Raw genomic sequence first — 17,002 nt, 5'->3', positions numbered from 1 at the left:
TGAAAAGTTAGAAAAAGTGACTTTTATTTACATTTTTAATAGTTGAAGTCAGGGGTTCTCAACCTTTTTCTCTTCAGGGCCCATCTTTTTCTCTTATCAATTTTAAAAGGTTGAACCGTCTGACATAAAAAAAAAAAGTTTATATAAAATACTTATTTAAATGTTTAAATGTTAACAAAAATGCATATACAGTTGTTATTTTCTTATTTTTCTACAGCATTGTATTATATATATATATTTACATTTACATTTACATTTAGTCATTTAGCAGACGCTTTTATCCAAAGCGACTTACAAATGAGGACAAGGAAGCAATTTACACAACCAAGAGCAACAATGAATAAGTACTAAAGGCAAGTTTCAGGTCTGTAAAGTCTAAGAAGGGAAGTGTTAGTAGTTTTTTTTTTTTTTTTTTTTTTTTTTTTTTTTTTTTTTTTTACAATTAGTGTGATATTCAAAGAGGCAATTGCAGCTTAGGAAGTGAAGTGGAGACTAAATAGTTGAGTTTTTAGTCGTTTCTTGAAAATAGCGAGTGACTCTGCTGTTCTGATGCAGTTAGGGAGTTCATTCCACCAACTGGGCAGATTGAGCGTGAGCGTTCGCGAAAGTGATTTTTTCCCTCTTTGGGATGGAACCACGAGGCGACGTTCATTCACAGAGCGCAAGTTTCTGGAGGGCACATAGATCTGCAGAAGTGAGTGCAGATAAGAAGGTGCTAGGCCAGAAGTCACTTTGTAGGCAAACATCAGAGTTTTGAATTTGATGCGAGCAGCAACTGGCAGCCAGTGCAAACGGACTAGCAGTGGAGTGACATGTGCTCGTTTAGGTTCATTGAAGACAACTCGTGCTGCTGCATTCTGGAGCAGTTGAAGAGGCTTGATAGAGTTAGCTGGAAGCCCAGCTAGTAGAGAGTTGCAGTAATCCAGTTTGGAGAGAACAAGAGCTTGAACAAGGAGTTGAGCTGCATGTTCAGATAAGAAGGGTCGGATCTTTCTGATGTTATAGAGTGCGAATCTGCACGATCGAGCAGTTCTAGAAATGTGGTCAGAGAAGTTTAGTTGGTCATCAATCGTTACTCCAAGGCTTTTCACCATTTTGGATGCAGTAATGGTTGCCCCATCCATCTGGATTGAAAAGTTATGGTGTAGAGTCGGGTTGGCAGAAACTACAAGCATTTCCGTTTTTGCGAGGTTCAGCTGAAGATGATGATCTTTCATCCAGTGTGAAATATCCAACAGGCAGGCTGAGATACGAGCTGGAACCGAGGGATCATCAGGATGAAAAGAGAGGTATAGCTGGGTGTCATCAGCATAGCAGTGGTAGGAGAATCCATGTCTCTGGATGACTGGTCCTAGAGATGATGTGTAGATGGAGAAGAGAAGTGGCCCAAGAACAGAGCCTTGAGGTACCCCAGTGTTTAGATGCTGTAGGTTGGACACCTCTCCCCTCCAAGACACCCTGAATGACCTGTCAGAGAGGTAAGATCTAAACCATTGTATAACAGTGCCCGCAACGCCCAGTGACTCAAGCGTAGATAGCAGGATCTGGTGGTTGACAGTGTCAAAAGCAGCTGACAAGTCCAGCAAAATGAGGACTGATGATTTAGAGTCTGCTTTAGCCAGTCTGAGATCCTCCACGACCGAGAGCAGGGCAGTCTCAGTTGAGTGGCCTTTCTTAAAGCCGGATTGCTTGTTGTCCATGAGATTGTTTTGAGTAAGAAAGTCCAGGACTTGACTGAACACTACTTTCTCCAGAATCTTGGCCATGAATGGAAGCAGGGATACTGGTCTGTAGTTTTCAAGTAGCGTATGGTCCAGGTTGGGTTTCTTTAGCAGTGGGGTTACCCTAGCCTGCTTAAATGTAGTGGGGAATAAACCAGAGTCAAGAGATGTGTTAATTATGTGAGTCAGTGTTGGTATGACTGCAGGAGAGATGGCTTGCAAGAGATGAGAGGGAATGGGATCGAGTGGACAGGTGGTTGCATGGCTAGATAGCACAAGTTTGGACACCTCAGACTCAGAGAGCTGAGAAAAGGAGGTGAGTGTGTGTGGTGTTGGTGTTGTATCTTGCGTGTTTGTTGTAGGTGCAGCAAATTGAGCACTGATTTTTGCAGTTTTGGTGCAGAAGAATGTAGCAAAGTCATCAGTAGTAAGTGTGGAGGATGCGGGTGGAGGAGGAGGATAGAGGAGGGAGGAAAATGTTTTAAAAAGTAGGCGAGGATTAGTGGCATTGTTGATTTTCAGACGGTAATACGTCTGCTTTGCAGAAGTAACCTCAGCTGAGAAAGAGGACAGAAGAGTTTGGTATGTTAAGAGGTGTGCAGGATTTTTAGTTTTCCGCCAAATTCTCTCTGCAGCCCGAAGTTTTGAGCGATGCTCACGGAGAGCATCCGAGAGCCAGGGTGCAGGAGGACTGGCACGGGCTGGCCTGGATGCAAGAGGACATAATCGGTCTAGACATGATGCTAGTGTGGAGCAGAGTGTATTAGTGGCACTGTTCGAATCAAGTGCAGCGAGTTTGCGAGATGGAGGAAGAGAGTCTGAAACAATGGTGGATAGTCTATTGGGTGAGAGAGATCGTAGGTTTCTGCGAAAGGTAACCAGTGTTGGAGTGTGTGGCGGCTCAGGAGTAATGTGGATGTTGAGAGACAGAAGGAAATGATCAGATATTTGTAGTGGAGTTACTATTGTTTGATCAGTGAAGCAGTGTCGTGTGTAAATAAGGTTTAGCTGATTACCTGATTTGTGGGTAGCAGAAGTAGGTGCTCTTTTTAGGTCAAAAGAGGCAAGCAGAGTCTGAAAGTCTGCAGCTTGCGGTTTGTCAACGTAAATGTTGAAGTCACCTAGCACCAATAAGGGAGCGGCAAAATTAGAAAAAGATGAGAGAAGAACATCCAGTTCATCTAGGAAGTGACCTAATTTACCTGGTGGGCGGTAGATGACAACCACATTTATGTAGAAGGGGTGGATAATGGTGACTGCATGGAATTCAAAGGAGCTGATTGTTGGCAGGGACGGTATCAGAGTAAATTTCCATTCTTTGGAAATTAGTAGTCCAGTCCCACCCCCTCTCCCTGTCTGACGAGGAGTGTGGGAAAAAGAGAAATTAGCAGAAAGAGTAGCATGTGTAGCAGTGTCCTCCGGCCTCAACCAGGTCTCAGTTAGAGCCATGAGATTATAGTCAGAATATGTAGCTATGGAGGTAATAAAATCAGCCTTGTTAACAGCTGATTGACAATTCCAGAGGCCCACGGAGAGAGAGAGTTGTGAAATAGTAGATACATGTATTGAACGAAGGTTGTGAGGATTACGCCTGCAGCGTACCTCCCGTGTTTTGCGAGTGTTAGTAACAACAGGAATTAGAAAACACATAATAAAAGTGCACTGACAACAAAAAAAAAAATATAAGTGTAAAGTAAAACAACAAAGTAAAGTACTCAAGTGCTTTGTCGGTGTCTTTGCTCGGTGGAGTCGCGCAGGTAGAGTCGATGGTCTTTACCCTCGTCGGTCTTCACACGAGGCGGTCTTCACACGAGGCTGCCGCGACCGCTGCCGCGGTGAACTAGTTGTTTATATAACCCCTAAAGCACTAGCTGATTGAATTCAGCTGGACACGCCTCGAGAGTCAAAACAAGGGCCGAAACTGAGGCGGACGACGCGAACCGCGTCTGCGTTCGCTACACAAGCTCTTATAGTAACCAAGGAAACAGTGGCTAAACAACTTCTAGTATTATACACAACTGAAAGCAAGTTTAAATGTCCTACAACTTTACACAAACAGCTGGAAACAAGTCCTCAAACCATACACAACAACTGAAACAAATCTTAAATGTACTTACAGGCTGCTGTTCTAGATGCTGCTAAAGTGCTTCTCCTGCCGACTAATGCTACCGTGCTCACTATATAGTGGTTACCTGGCGTTTGGACACGCCTCCCGAGTCAAAACAAGGGCCGAAACTGAGGCGGACGACGCGAACCGCGTCTGCGTTCGCTACACAAGCTCTTATAGTAACCAAGGAAACAGTGGCTAAACAACTTCTAGTATTATACACAACTGAAAGCAAGTTTAAATGTCCTACAACTTTACACAAACAGCTGGAAACAAGTCCTCAAACCATACACAACAACTGAAACAAATCTTAAATGTACTTACAGGCTGCTGTTCTAGATGCTGCTAAAGTGCTTCTCCTGCCGACTAATGCTACCGTGCTCACTATATAGTGGTTACCTGGCGTTTGGACACGCCTCCCGAGTCAAAACAAGGGCCGAAACTGAGGCGGACGACGCGAACCGCGTCTGCGTTCGCTACACAAGCTCTTATAGTAACCAAGGAAACAGTGGCTAAACAACTTCTAGTATTATACACAACTGAAAGCAAGTTTAAATGTCCTACAACTTTACACAAACAGCTGGAAACAAGTCCTCAAACCATACACAACAACTGAAACAAATCTTAAATGTACTTACAGGCTGCTGTTCTAGATGCTGCTAAAGTGCTTCTCCTCTTATAGCACTTTTATATATATATATATATATATATATATATATATATATATATATATATATATATATATATATATATATATATTTAATTATTCATTTATTTATTTTTTTTTTTTTCTACTGGCTCAATCGGCCAGTGGTTCAGATTATTTGCCCTGCTAAATTTTTCACTGTCTCCCCAAGTTAATAGCTATTTCTTAGCCACATATTTTAAAAAATGTGTAAAAGGCCAAACATAATTATATATGTACAATTTTTATTAAGAATTACATTTCTTCAAGTTGAAGCAAGGACATTTTCACAGTATGTCTGATAATATTTCGTATTCTGGAGAAAGTTTTATTTGTCTTACTTCAGCTAGAATAAAAGCAGCTTAAAAAAAAAAAAAAAAACATTTTAAGGTCAATATTATTAGCCCCTTTAAGCAGTTTTTTCCCCGATAGTCTACAGAGCAAACCATCGTTATACAGTAACTTTCCTAATTACCCTAACATGCCTAGTTAACCTAATTAACCTAGTTAAGCTTTTAAATGTCATTTTAAGCTGTATAGAAGTGTCTATCTGAATATTAATGGGACATTTTTAAATAGATCTTGTGCAAGTAAAAAAGACAGATGGAGTTCACTTATTTCAACTAATAATCAAATAAAATAAAAACGCTAAATACCTAAATTTTGAAGAAATATTAATTTGTATCACATTTAGTATCACATAAGTATCACCTCCAAGATCAGATTTTATAGTGCTCAGCATATATGAGTAGGCCTCTCACACATCTCTCATTTAAATGAATATTTTTTTATTAGAAGCTTTGCAGTATTATATTTGTGCATATACATTATTAATCAGTACTGAAGCCAAATCTGGAGCTAATATAACAAAATACTTTGCAATATCAGTCTGAAAATAAATTAATAACCTAAACTTGTATGTTAGAGCAAATATAAAAAAAAAAATATTAAAAAGGGCATAAATCAGGAGAAATACATGTTTTGTAGTTTCGTAGTTTTTTTTTTTTTGAATGTTTTGCATGAAATAAAATTTCTATGTATAGAGATGTTCAGTAACTAAAACCTGTTCAATAAATCTGTTTTGTTAACTTGCACCTACAAATAATATATTACATAATATATTGTCTATATTGACTGAGAAATGGATAAAAATATTCATTTTCAAAATGTGGTGTACTCATTTATGCACTGTACTTTGTTCTGTTTCACATTATTTCAAGTTAAATTGTAGTAATGTTGTATTAATGAAACATTGACGTGGTTAAAAGTGATTACAAATGTTTTTTGCTTCAAAATACACCTTTATTCATAAAAAAAAAAAAAAAAAAACTCATAAAGACAGTGCATCATAGCTTATCACAAAACTGATGATACTAAATAATCCTGAGCATCATATCACCATATTTTAATGATTTCTGAAAGATCACATGACATTGAAAACTGAAGTAGAAATTATGCAAATTTCCCGTTCATACAAGGCAGGATGGATCCATGCTTTTATGTTGTTGAAGCCAAATTCTTAAAATTGATCACAACACATCAGACCAGGCAACGTATTTCCAATATTCTATTGTCCAATTTTGGTTAGCCTGTGTGACTTTTAGCTTCAGTTTCCTGTTCTTAGCTGACAGGAGTGGCACCCGTCGTGGTCTACTGCTGCTGTAGCCCATCTGCCTCAAGGTTGGATGTGTTTTGCACAGATATGCAGTTGTATCGAGTGGTTATTTGAGTTATTGTTCTTTTTCTAACCAGTCTGACCATTCTCCTCTGACCTCTGGCATCAACAAGGCATTTGCAGCCAGAGAGCTAACAAAATTTCCCTTTTTCTGACCATTCTCTGTTAATCCTAGAGATGGTTGTGAGTGAAAATCTCAGCTGTTTCTGAAATACTCAGACCAGCACAGCTGGCACCAACAACCATGCCATGTTCAAAATCACTTAAATCACCTTTCTTCTCCATTTTGATGCTTGGTTTGAACTGCAGCAGATTGTCTTGACCATGTCTTCATGCTTAAATGCATTGAGTTGCTGCCATGTGATTGGGTTGATTAGAAATGTGCGTTAACGAGCAGTTGAACAGATGTACCTAATAAAGTGTGTGTGTGTGTGTGTGTGTGTGTGTGTGTGTGTGTGTGTGTGTGTGTGTGTGTGTATGTATGTATGTATTTTTCTTGTTTTTTTTTTTGTTTAAGAGAAATTTTTAAGAATATTTTTCTGTGAATTTGGTGAAATACATGCAGCATTCACTTTTGTAACCTTTGAATAAAATGCACACTTTAACAATTTAGAATCTGGACATTTGAACATTGAGTAGCGATGAGTTGCATTGGAATGACGTAATCTCCCCCTTCATCTGATTGGCTAGTGGAGCAATTGTCAATCTTGACTAGTGGACCAATTATGGTGCTGAAGCCCACCTGTGATTTATATAAAACTCGAATTGCATCTTTTGGAAACGAAAGCACATAATATTGTAATGAGCGAAGGGAAAAACACTGTAAGCACACAAAACATTCAATTATGAATGTAAAAAACTGATTTCGTTTGCAGTTAGAGGAAAACGTTGAATTCCGGTTTAAGTGTCTTTCTAATTCTAAACAGATTTTGATTTTCAATTCACGCTCATTATCTTTCAGTATGCAATCTTTCTTATTCTGCATTTAGCTTTTGCGTGTTATATTTTTACACACTATCTCACTTTTGGTATTTAGGCTTATTACTTTTAATCTGCGACCCGAATGTATTTGGCAGGATTTTAATCCCATAGACTTCCAATATGTCCTAAAATACAAGCACTCCATGGCATCTAAGTAAACACACAGAGGAGTGTGGACTGTTTCTGGCTCTTCCTGTAGTGATTAACACTCAGTTTACGGCATGCTTCTCAAAACTGCCTTCACAGCGTGCAGCACTATAGGACAGATTCTCATGCAGTGCGCTTTGCTGAACTCACAGCTGATGAAGCAATAGGGGCCAAAGCTTTAATTCACCACAGGATTCAAGTGCTTTTTCGCCTTTTGATTGAGGGTGAACGGGGCCATGAAACAAGAGAAACATTGAGAATAAAAATGAGTGACCCAGCTTTTGGCTTAACTTTCCTTCCTGCTTCTTCTTTCCTACATCCTTTTTAAAAAATTTTTTTATGCACACACACTACTACTATGTGTGGGATCTGAAAGATTGTTTAATATTTTAAAAGAAGCTCATTCTGCTCACCAATGCTTCTATTACTTGATCAAGTGGTGAAATATTATTACAATTTACAAGTAGCGTTCTGTTTTTAAATTACTTCAAGAGTTCACACTTAGCTGATGATTGATTATAAAGCTTGTTTGGCATGATGTCCTGGGAGAGAGCCCTGAGCTCATAAGATCCTCGAGCCCAGGGCTCCCTCCCGTTGCAAGGCGGGAGGGGAGTTTGAGCCCAGGTAGATCTCGAGAACTCCCCTGCTGTAGTAACCAATGAACAGTAAGTGGTTGCTCTTTGGAGTACATACTAGAAGCATGTCTATGGTGCAGATTTGGATTTGGATTCAATTAACTTAAGTTGCATGTTTTTAAAAAGTGGGAGGATCTAAAAAGGAGGAGGAGTAGGGGTGGAAGGGAGAACTCTTTAAAACGAAGATAGCAGTGGAATGTAATCCAGGGTATTTATAGTAGTTTAGGAGTCGTCTGATTGGATCATTGTGAATTGGATTTTTACTGGCAATCATCAGTTGGCACCATTTACCCTTTAGATAGGCATGTGTCAAAAACTTTCCGACTTTTATATAAAGTTTTATGGAGTGAAACAACAAATTATGGTATGTGTTAATACATTTACTATGTTTACTATGTGGGCAAAGCTGTGACGCCATAGGTAGTGCTGTCGCCTTACAGCAAAAAGGTCGCTGGTTTGTTCCTCGGCTCAGTTGGACTAAACTAAACTAAACTCCATTTAACTATTTCACACTTAGCTGGTGATTGCTAATAAACCATGTTTGGCATAGGTCATTGGTCAGATAGGTCTCTAGGGCTCTCAGAATTAATTTGTTCTGCCTATTCCTTGATTATTAGGAGTTGGCATGGCTGAATAAACCACCAACTATACAGCATATGTTTGTGCGGTGAATGCCCTGTTCTAAAAACACTCATACACTGTATGTATAAATACTGCCAATTTGGGTTATTCTATTCAAATATAGTGCATGTCTCATTAACACCCAGATGAAACCCACACGAGCACGGGGAGAACTCCACACAGAAATGCCAACTGGCCTAGCTAGGACTTGAACCAGTGAGCTTCTTGTTATGGCAACAGTGCCTACCACTGAGCTGCTGTGTCATCCTGAATAACCCCACCATGTCCAGTTATAAGCACGTGATCCTCTGGACATTATTTATTCATTCATTTTCTTTTCGGCTTAGTCACTTTATTAATCTGGGGTTGCCACAGCAGAATGAACCGCCGACCTTTTAGCTGGCCAGGAGTGCATTGTTGAATTTAAAAAAAAATTCAAAACATTTTCCCAAAATACGTGTCGAAACAAGATTTGTCACCAAAGATCATTCCAATTAATTTATTGTGAACCTGATCAATAGTTTGCGTTCAGTGAAATCCACCTCAATCATTTTTGTGTTTATCCTTTTTATTATGTTTTTGCAGAAACAAATTTGTAACTAGTGCTATCTAGTCTAACTGATGACTATTGTTTTTTTTATATACGTTTATTATAGTAAATATATTTGAATACTGTTTAAAAACATATTCAAGAATTTTCACTTTTAGTAAACTTCAATTATCTAAAGCCAGACCATTTGTCAGGTTGGTCTAATAGTACATAGATTTGGCTACATTTATTCTCCCATGGTGGTGCACCACACCAAAATTGTTGTTGTTGCAGTTTTTTATTTATTTTTTATTATTATTTTTTTTATATAGCGTGTTATAATCACACCAAAACATTAAAATGTAAGTGGATAATAACAGAGCAAACTTTTCTGTTATCATAGTAGTGCTGTGCGATATTTGTTTAACTTTTTAAGTTTACATGCTGACAGAGGGCGCACTCACACTGTGCTATCCGAACCGTGTCCAGGCCTGTTTTCTTGATCGTTTGAGAAGTGTGAGTGCTCTGAATCGGGCTCAGGCACGGTTCAGTTGGCTGGCCCTGGCACAGTTGGAAGACGTGTGCCAGAGCACGGTTCACTTGGGCCCGAAACTGAAGACGAGATGTGACTTGTACAAGACTGCTCCATATGTGTTTATTAATTATTTTTACTGTTCAATGAACACAAACTGATGCAGGTTATTAAAGACACAAACGACAGCTGCACCTTTAGCAAACCACCTAATACCTGCAGCATGAGGACTTGATGATTGTTTAAGAGCATCAAAAGTGGCTGATCTGTTCATCGAAATATTTAACTGCGTGTCACTACATCCCAAATGTCTAAAACAAAATAACTAAAGCAATCCTACTGAACAGCGCATTATCGATGATGTAAGCGTGCTCAGGCGGCAATTCAATGTGAGTGTGGGCTGTCAGGGGAGACAGGAGAGGGGACAAGCGGGCTTCGGCCCGGTTCAAGGGAACCATACATAGTGTGAGTACCCCCTGACTGAAAGGGCTGTTTGATGCCTGAGGCCAGCAAACATGGCGTAGCTTTCAGTCATGATGAACACAGTTTCAATGAGTAGATTTTATATATAGATAAAGGTCTATGGTTCTGAATACAATTACTCCACTTGCTGGAGTTTATGTCTGTTTCACTTTCAATGCCATCTATTGGAGACATTCATAAATATTCCTAGTAAATCTAATAAATGTTGGAGAAATACTTGTTTTGTTAATGCACTTAATCCCATATGTAAACAGCGTTTATTTGAGGGTGCACAAGATAATCTGTGCTTGAGCAGTGTATATTTGAGGGCGTGCAAGTACTTTTGTGCACAAACAAAGATCGAGATATTTGCATGCTTGTATTACAAAAATGAGATCTCGATTGGTAATATTACGCTTAAGACATTTGTTATTGAAATAACATCATAGGTAGTTGGAAGATCAGTGTAAAAGGCCTGCCGTCACAGCTGGAAAAAATCCCAGATGAAACACTGTAGTGGTCTTAAAATAAGAAATCCACAAAAGTTGAAATATCTAAGGTACTGTAGAACAACACTTAAATGCCTTTTTAAATGACACAAATGTGATGCATTTGATTTTCTCCCAACTCAATACTCATTAAAAAATGTTTTGAAAACTCAATTAAGACTGCATACGACTATTCTCCATAACCATTTTAAAAATTGTAGTCTGTTCAAATGCGATAAGACGCAAAAGAGAACGCTCTGGTTAATAAAGTAACCCTCGTTCCCTGAGAAGGGGAACGGAAATGCTATTAGTGGATTTATTCATAATTCACGTAATGGGGAGATTTCGTTTCAGAAAGCCAATTGTCTGAAAGAATATATAACGGGCCAATGAAATGCCAATGAATAGACAGCGAAAGCTTGCGCACATGTGCCTTATTGCCAATTTTCTCCGCATATAAGCACGGGAGAAGCAAGGACACGTCATCCTTTTAAGCTGAAGAGACTGAACTTACAGCTAAGGAACAGTCATTATGGAGATGCTAAATAGCATTTCCGTTCCCCTCCTCTGGGATCGAGGGTTACTTTACTAACCAGAGTGTCCCCCTTCGGATGGGGAACTTCAATGCTATTAGTGGATTTATTCATATTCCACATAATGGGGGAAAGTATGCAAACGCCATAATGACTGTACCTTACCTTCGCCTCCGATGTGAGGATAGCCTAGCAAGCGTGAGCACTCCTGCATCAAAGAGAGGCGCGGTCCTCCAACGTGGTCCCTGGCCCTTACTTATCCCACTTCAAATCAGTTTTACGGATTTAGATATATTTTTTGGGAAGTCACAAGTGTCTAGATAATTCTAGGAAAATATGACAGTACGTTGGGAAGCGTGCAGTCCCGATAGGGAGGATGCTGTGGAGGCCATCTGCTACCCAATGGGGAGATATGATGGCAAAAATACATATGGACTAGCCCTGAGAAGGAAGAGTACGCATATAATAAGATGGTTAGCAAAGAGGGAAGACAAGGGTCCACCCGTGAGGGGGGACTGCACCGTGGCTAAATAAGCATATGGGATCGCCTAGTGGGGATGTGGCATAGTGGACACCTATACCCAAAACGCGGTCTTACCAGTGGGCAGACCTACAACGTAGTGGGCTAGCAAGTGACTCCTCCGCTGAGTCAGTGCTGGGGGCCTCAGAGGAATCTGCAGGGCTCACCTAACGGGGAACTTTACTGACAGATAAAAAAGCGCACGTATCTCCGTGTTAGGGAGAATGGCGCAGCAAGCGTGTTTCAACACCTTAGCCGAGTTGTTTCCTCAATCACCAAGGGTTACCTAATACCCTTGAGGAAACCAATCCAATCCACTCGCAGATTGTAAAACCTTGCAAATGTATTAGGTGTTGCCCAGCCAGCAGCTCTACAGATGTCTTTTAGAGAGGCGCCGCGTGCACGCGCCCAAGAGGAGGGGAATGTGGCTTGCCTCTGATAAGCAAGAGACCTTAGTTCGATACGGCACTTTCCTGCTGCCGACCGCCATAACAGACGAAGAGCTGCTCAGATGATCTAAGCTCTAAGTGCGTTCCAGATAATACGCAAAGCGCGATCTGGACAAAGTGAGGCTGGGTCTGCCTCCTCCGGGGGCAGCACTTGCAGGCTCACTACCTGGTATTAAAACGGAGTGGTAGGAACCTTGGGCACATATCGTGGGCGGGGTCTCAGGAACGTGAGAGTAAGCCAGCCCAATTACAGGCACGAGTCACTGACAGAAAAATGCCTCCACGTCCCCGACCCTCTAAATCGATATCAACACGACCAGCAGAGCTGTCTTCAGGGCAGAATCTTAAAGATAATGAGTCGAGGATCGAAGAGATCTGACGCAGGCTCGTGAGAACAAGGGCGAGATCCTAAGAGGGCAAGAGAGAGGGGCGGGTTGGATTAATTCGCCTAGCGCCCCTGAGGAACCGGATAATGAGGTTATGCGTTCCCACGGTGCTGCCAGCAACCGCGTCATAAGAGCGGAGATGGCAGCCACGTAACCTTAAGTGTGGAGGGCGAAAGCCTGCTCTCCAGCTTCTCTTGGCGTAAGAAAGCACAACGCTGATCTGCCAATTTTCGGGTGTCTTCTCAGCGAGAGACGCACCATTCAGTGAATAGACTCCACTAAAGGGCATAGGCGCGCTTGAGGAGGGGGCTCTAGCCCGAGTGACGGTATCAACCACCACAATCGGTAGGTTACCTAAGTCTTCCTCGCATCCAAGGACCACCCGTGGAGGTTACAAAGATCGGGGCGAGGGTGCCAGATGGTGCCCTGTCCCTGAGAGAGTAGGTGCTCTCTCAAAGGGATCTGCCAGTGAAGGGCCATCGCGGGGAGGGAGAGCTCTGACATCCGGTTGGGCCAGAGGGGCGCAACCAGCAACCTGTTCCTCGTCCTCCCTGACCTTGCACAGTAACTGCGTGAGCAGGCTCACTGGGGGAACGCGTATTTGCGCATGCCCCGGGGCCAGCTGTGAGCCAGTGCATCCGTGCCAAGAGAGCCCTCGGTCAGGGAAAAGAACAACTGGCAATGAGCGATCTCGGGGGAAGCAAACGGGCTCAGCACACAGCCCTGTGGTACACCAGTGTAACAGAAATTAACTCATTTTATGAATATTAATAATCAACAATAACGGTTTATTCTTATTTATTAATATTCCGGCTTAAGCTTCGGTCAATTTGGTCAAACAAACATATGATTGTATATGATCCTGCCCGCGCGACTGAGCGGACTCTCAGATTATGAATATTAATGATCAACAATAACGAATTATTATTAATCATTAACATTCTGGATTAATTTAATGCTAATTTGACCAAACAAACACAACCTGAGCCTCCGCTCTTCCGAGCGGACACGGTAATGATCTATTTATTTAGAAAAGGAAATTATTGCTACTTCTTGTGAAGTAGATTAATCATTCATAAGTTTTAATCAACTTATAACAGCTGGGCAGGGGAATCTGTCTTTCAGTGACTTTTTCTGTGAGGCAAATAGGGTCTATAGAACATGTAACAACAAAGAGAAATAGTAAAGCGCGGGAATAGAGATTTCAGATAAAGTGGCAAAATCTGTTTTCAGTTCCACACACACCATTAAGGATCACCAAGATTATAAAAAACACCTTTTTGATAAAAAGGGCACAGCGTCTCTCTTCCAGCGTGTCGAAATTCCTTTGATGTCCTTCTTGATGCGTTGAGTTTGCAATACAGTTCGGAGGAACGCGATCGCAAATTTCAACTGAGTTTACTTTGCCAGAAAAATAAGAAAACGTGGGCTCGGAGCGAGCCACGCGGCACAAAGGAAAAGGGGTGGCCTCCTTGAGCAGTTCTTTGTTCGGACCTTCTGCCTCGGGCCTAGGAGAGGGGCAGCTTTTAAGGTTGAGCTCTGTGGGACTGCCCTCTCAACATGCTCGACCAATGATTTCAGGGCAAAGTTTAAGCTGTAAACTTCCTTTGTCTCGAGGCTGCTCATATGCAAATTTGCGTGTCCGCCTGCAGCATGCGGAGATACATTAATGAAAGGCATTAAAGAATGTAAGCAGTGTAAGTTATTATCATGCTTTATGCATCATGTGTTGTAAAATGTCAAGGGCAGTCCAACGACACCAGACATGGACAGGTACATCAACAATAAAAGTAAATCAAAAATACATCAACATAATTCCTACACTTACATTATTTATGCTCTAAAAAGGCCTAAAGCTGGGGTGTCAAACTCAATTCCTGGAGGGGTTGTACAGGTAGGAAAGGTCAGAAAAGTTTGCAAACATAACATTTTAGTTTTGTGCTAAATGGTCCTTTATGGTCCCTGATTTTTCAGTCCAATTTCTTTTTGGACTAGTGTCCTTGTGGGTGTGGGGATGTGTGTATGTGTGTAAGCAAGGAGGGGGGAAAGATCGGAATGTCTTTGAAGTCTCTAGATCCATCTCTCTGGATAACGAAAGTGTCACGGAGGCAGACTGAGAGACGTGTCGATACCTAGGACTTTAAGTTTGATCCTTAACTTAGAGGGTATGACAGTGTTAAATGCTGAGCTGAAGTCAACTAACAGCATTCGTGCATAAGTGTTTTTATTGTCCAGGTGTGTGAGTACAGAGTGCAGTGCTATGGAGACTGCATCTTCTGTGCTCCTGTTGCCACGGTAGGCAAACTGATGTGGGTCCAGTGTGGGTGGCAAAGAGTCTTTTAGATGTGCCAGGACCAACCACTCGAAGCACTTCATGATGATGGGTGTGAGTGCTACAGGCGGTAGTAATTCAGGCATGCTGGGATGGTGTGTTTGGGCACTGGCACAATAGAGGTGGTTTTAAAGCATGTTGGCACAGCTGCAGGGTTCAGCAGTATGAGATGGGATTATCTGCATGTTTAGTAGGTATATATGGTTTTTTATACCATACAGTTGACAAGCCAAACATTAAAGCGCAATTTGCAGTGATCGCCAGTTTTACAAATCTAATCAGAGCAATTGACTGCACACACATAGCTATAAAGGCGCCATCTGAAGACGAATTTGCATACGTGAATCAGAAACATTTCCATTCAATAAATGTGCAAATAATATGTGATGCTCAAATGCACTTAACATAATATAAACACTTATTAATGATTCCTACTTATCTTCCTCGTGATGAAGAGTAGGTAAAATCTGATATGCAGTGGTAGAAAGAAGAATGAGCTCATCAGATGCATGATTCAAACCGAGTTCATGGTTGAACACAGAGGTGTGGACTCGAGTCATGTGACTTGGACTCGAGTCAGACTCGAGTCATGAATTTGATGACTTTAGACTCGACTTGACAAAATATAAAAAGACTTGCAACTCGACTTGGACTTGAACATAAATGACTCGGACTTTGACTAGGACTTGCCCCTATTGACTTGTAAAGACTTGCTGCTTCCCATGAAAAGCCGAAAGATAAAAAAGTATGTTGACATGGATCGCTCTCTCTCTCTCCCCGTTTATGTGTGCGTGTGTGTGACAGCATGCGCGCTTTCGGCATGACATCCAATCAAAGCACGGTAGATTGTTTTGATTCGACAGTATCCAACGTGACTACTATGAGGCGCCGGAGTGGACAAAAGTCAAGCGAACGCAGAGAGAATTTGAATTTGAGATCGAGCCAATACTCGCGTGCAAATACTCGGCCTCTCTCTCTCTCTCTCTCTCTCTTGTGCATTCAGTCTCTTTGCGTTCGCTTGACTTTTGTTTACGATGGCGTCTCATACCTTTAGTGCTTTTGCTCTTACGGGATCCTCTTTTTAAACTGACCCTTCACTAAGCCACGCCCAAAAACCGCCACCCACCAATCGCGGCTTACCAATCGTAGCTACGGGCAGGGGCTCTGTGAAGCTTTCGAGCGAGGGAAACAAGCCAAATCGTTGCGCAATTGGATTGTGCTAATCTGACACCCGCTATCCTAAAAGTTTGGACTGGGTGGTGGGATTTTTTCCCCTTTTCAAAACCAAAGCCCAAGAGGAGAAATGCCAGCGTGGATCAAGCTGTGTGAGGGGCGGTAAAGGAGTTAAGCTAAGTTGGTTTTGTTTTCGATATTCACATTCAGTGATAGGTGGCAATAACTCACACTCCTCTAATCCTAAACAGATCTAACCTGTGTTTCTTATAAAAAAAACAAACAAAAAAAACAAAGCAGGTTATGTTTCCCAGCGGTCTTTTTCTTTTTTTCCACTCGATATTATGAGCACTGCTTAGTTTAAACCCTCGCTATTGTAACGTATAAATACATACACTAATATTTGCTGGTAGGAAAAATCTATTTGTTCACTTCTGTTATTTATACTTTGATTTGCATTTCAATTTTTTTTTCACTTAACTGCAAATTTGAATAAAAACTGGATAAAGAGCACACAAACATGCTGACAGTAATAGGTACTGTACACTGTTTTGGGTCAATGATGCTAATATTCGGCACAAATCCATCAGTTTCTTAGGTTATTAGATTATTTTATAATTTCACCTCTCCTGCTGTGCATGAACTATGCTGTTGAATGTTCAGCGTATGAGGTGGCTAGACTTACCTTGCTTCAATTTTGATAAAATTATTTTCTAATCAGTGGCTATTATGTTGTGAATATACCCCTGTAATGTATACTGCAGTCCTCTTTTGTCTGGCTTTCTCAGATATCTCACCTGTTTGCCAAAAATGACTAATTAAATCCTTGGGAATGTCTGACACCAGCGCATACACACTGTAATACATGTGCCAGGCATGAAAGCTTGACATGCGTAGCAACAGTAACTAAGGAGGGCGAGGCTTAGCGAAGGGTTATTCCAAGAATGTTGATATGGTTTCTTTCTTGCTTTACTATTTATTTACAATACACAAAAAACTAAAAGGTTAAGGTAAATTTTTTAATAA

The 17,002-nt window shown here is 41.1% G+C and overlaps 2 protein-coding genes across 6 annotated transcripts in view; one reads left to right on the top strand and one right to left on the bottom strand.

Annotated features, from left to right (window-relative positions):
* sulf2b (sulfatase 2b) overlaps window positions 1–17,002 on the top strand; it is a 544,470-nt gene that overhangs the window by 75,403 nt on the left and 452,065 nt on the right. The gene's annotated exons all lie outside the window — the stretch shown is intronic.
* Window positions 114–3,406, bottom strand: LOC141380596 (uncharacterized). The gene is made up of 2 exons (XM_087306690.2): window positions 2,924–3,406; window positions 114–2,842 (listed from the first exon to the last, which is right to left on the bottom strand). The coding sequence occupies exons 1-2, from the start codon at window positions 3,369–3,371 to the stop codon at window positions 474–476; spliced, it is 2,817 nt and encodes a 938-aa protein (XP_087162816.1). The 5' UTR covers window positions 3,372–3,406; the 3' UTR covers window positions 114–473.

The sequence above is a fragment of the Danio rerio genome, chromosome 23 (assembly GCF_052040795.2).
Source record: "Danio rerio strain M-AB ecotype USA chromosome 23, GRCz13ab, whole genome shotgun sequence".
Taxonomy (NCBI): Eukaryota; Metazoa; Chordata; class Actinopteri; order Cypriniformes; family Danionidae; genus Danio; species Danio rerio.
This window is presented reverse-complemented; position numbering and strand designations above follow the sequence as displayed.